We start from the raw sequence: 994 nt of genomic DNA, 5'->3' as shown, positions 1-994 counted from the left end.
GCTTTCGACATGATCTCTTTGTCGAGAGCTCGATGAGAAGATGGATTGCCCGGGCCCTGCCAAGGTGGACATTGAAGTTTTGTGGCAATTTTTAGCGACTTTTTTCGACTCTGATCTGACGGCAACTCGACGCACGTAGGCCCGGCCGCCCGCCCCCCGGCGCCATACCCGGACGCGGCCCGCCGCGGACCCCGCCACCGATTGGATCTATGCCCGCCCGAGGCCCGCCGCGGGCCCCGCCAGGCCAACCCCCAGGGCGCCCTCCGCCGGGCCCGCCGCCGCGAGGCGCCATCCCGGGCAAGGGCGGCCCGCCCCGCGGACCGCCGCCCGTGGGCGCCATCGGCCGCGGCCCGCCGCCGCGCGGCGCGATGCCGTCGGCCGCGGCGGCCGACGCCGCGCTTCCGGCCGCGCTCCTCGCGCCGCCGCTCACGCCCGCGCTCGCGTCGCCGCAGAGCGGCGTCGCGCTCCTGCCGCCGCCGCCGGGCATCGACGCGGGCACGTGGAGCGCGGCGCTCGCGGCGGCCTGGGGCTCCCGGCCACCCTGGTCGCCGTCGACGCCCGGCGGCGCCGACGGCGTCTCGACGGACGTCGTCGCGCTCGGGTCCGCGGCGCTGCTGACGCCGGCCAAGGACGACGACGAGCCCGACGCGGACGACGACGACGCCTGGGAGTCCGTGCCCGCGCCGGGCGACGACGACGGCGGCGACGGCGCGACGAAGGAGGAGGCTAAGGACGGCGACGACGCGAAGGCGAAGGACGGCGACAAGGAGGAGAAGGTCGAGGACAAAGAGGAGAAGGCTAAGGTCGACGACAAAGAGGAGAAGGCAAAGGACGACGACAAAGAGAACGAGGCGAAGGCCGGCGAGAATGCAAAGGACGACGACAAAGAGAACGAGGCAAAGGCCGGCGAGAAGGCAAAGGTCGACGACGAGGAGAAAGACGAGAAGGCGGGCGACAAGGCGAAGGCCGCGACGCCCGCGCCCGGGGATCCTCA

The 994-nt window shown here is 72.8% G+C and overlaps 1 protein-coding gene across 1 annotated transcript; it reads left to right on the top strand.

Moving 5' to 3' along the window:
• Window positions 1-368: 368 nt before the first annotated feature.
• On the top strand, window positions 369-776 carry AURANDRAFT_68907 (hypothetical protein; the record flags this gene model as incomplete). Its single annotated transcript, XM_009044641.1, has 1 exon — window positions 369-776. A coding segment is annotated over one exon (408 nt), but the record flags the coding sequence as incomplete, so codon positions are not given.
• Window positions 777-994: the final 218 nt, after the last annotated feature.

This window comes from Aureococcus anophagefferens (assembly GCF_000186865.1).
Source record: "Aureococcus anophagefferens unplaced genomic scaffold AURANscaffold_576, whole genome shotgun sequence".
Classification (NCBI taxonomy): Eukaryota; class Pelagophyceae; order Pelagomonadales; family Pelagomonadaceae; genus Aureococcus; species Aureococcus anophagefferens.
The sequence above is the reverse complement of the archived record's forward strand: the minus strand, read 5'-3'. Positions and strand labels throughout refer to the sequence as shown.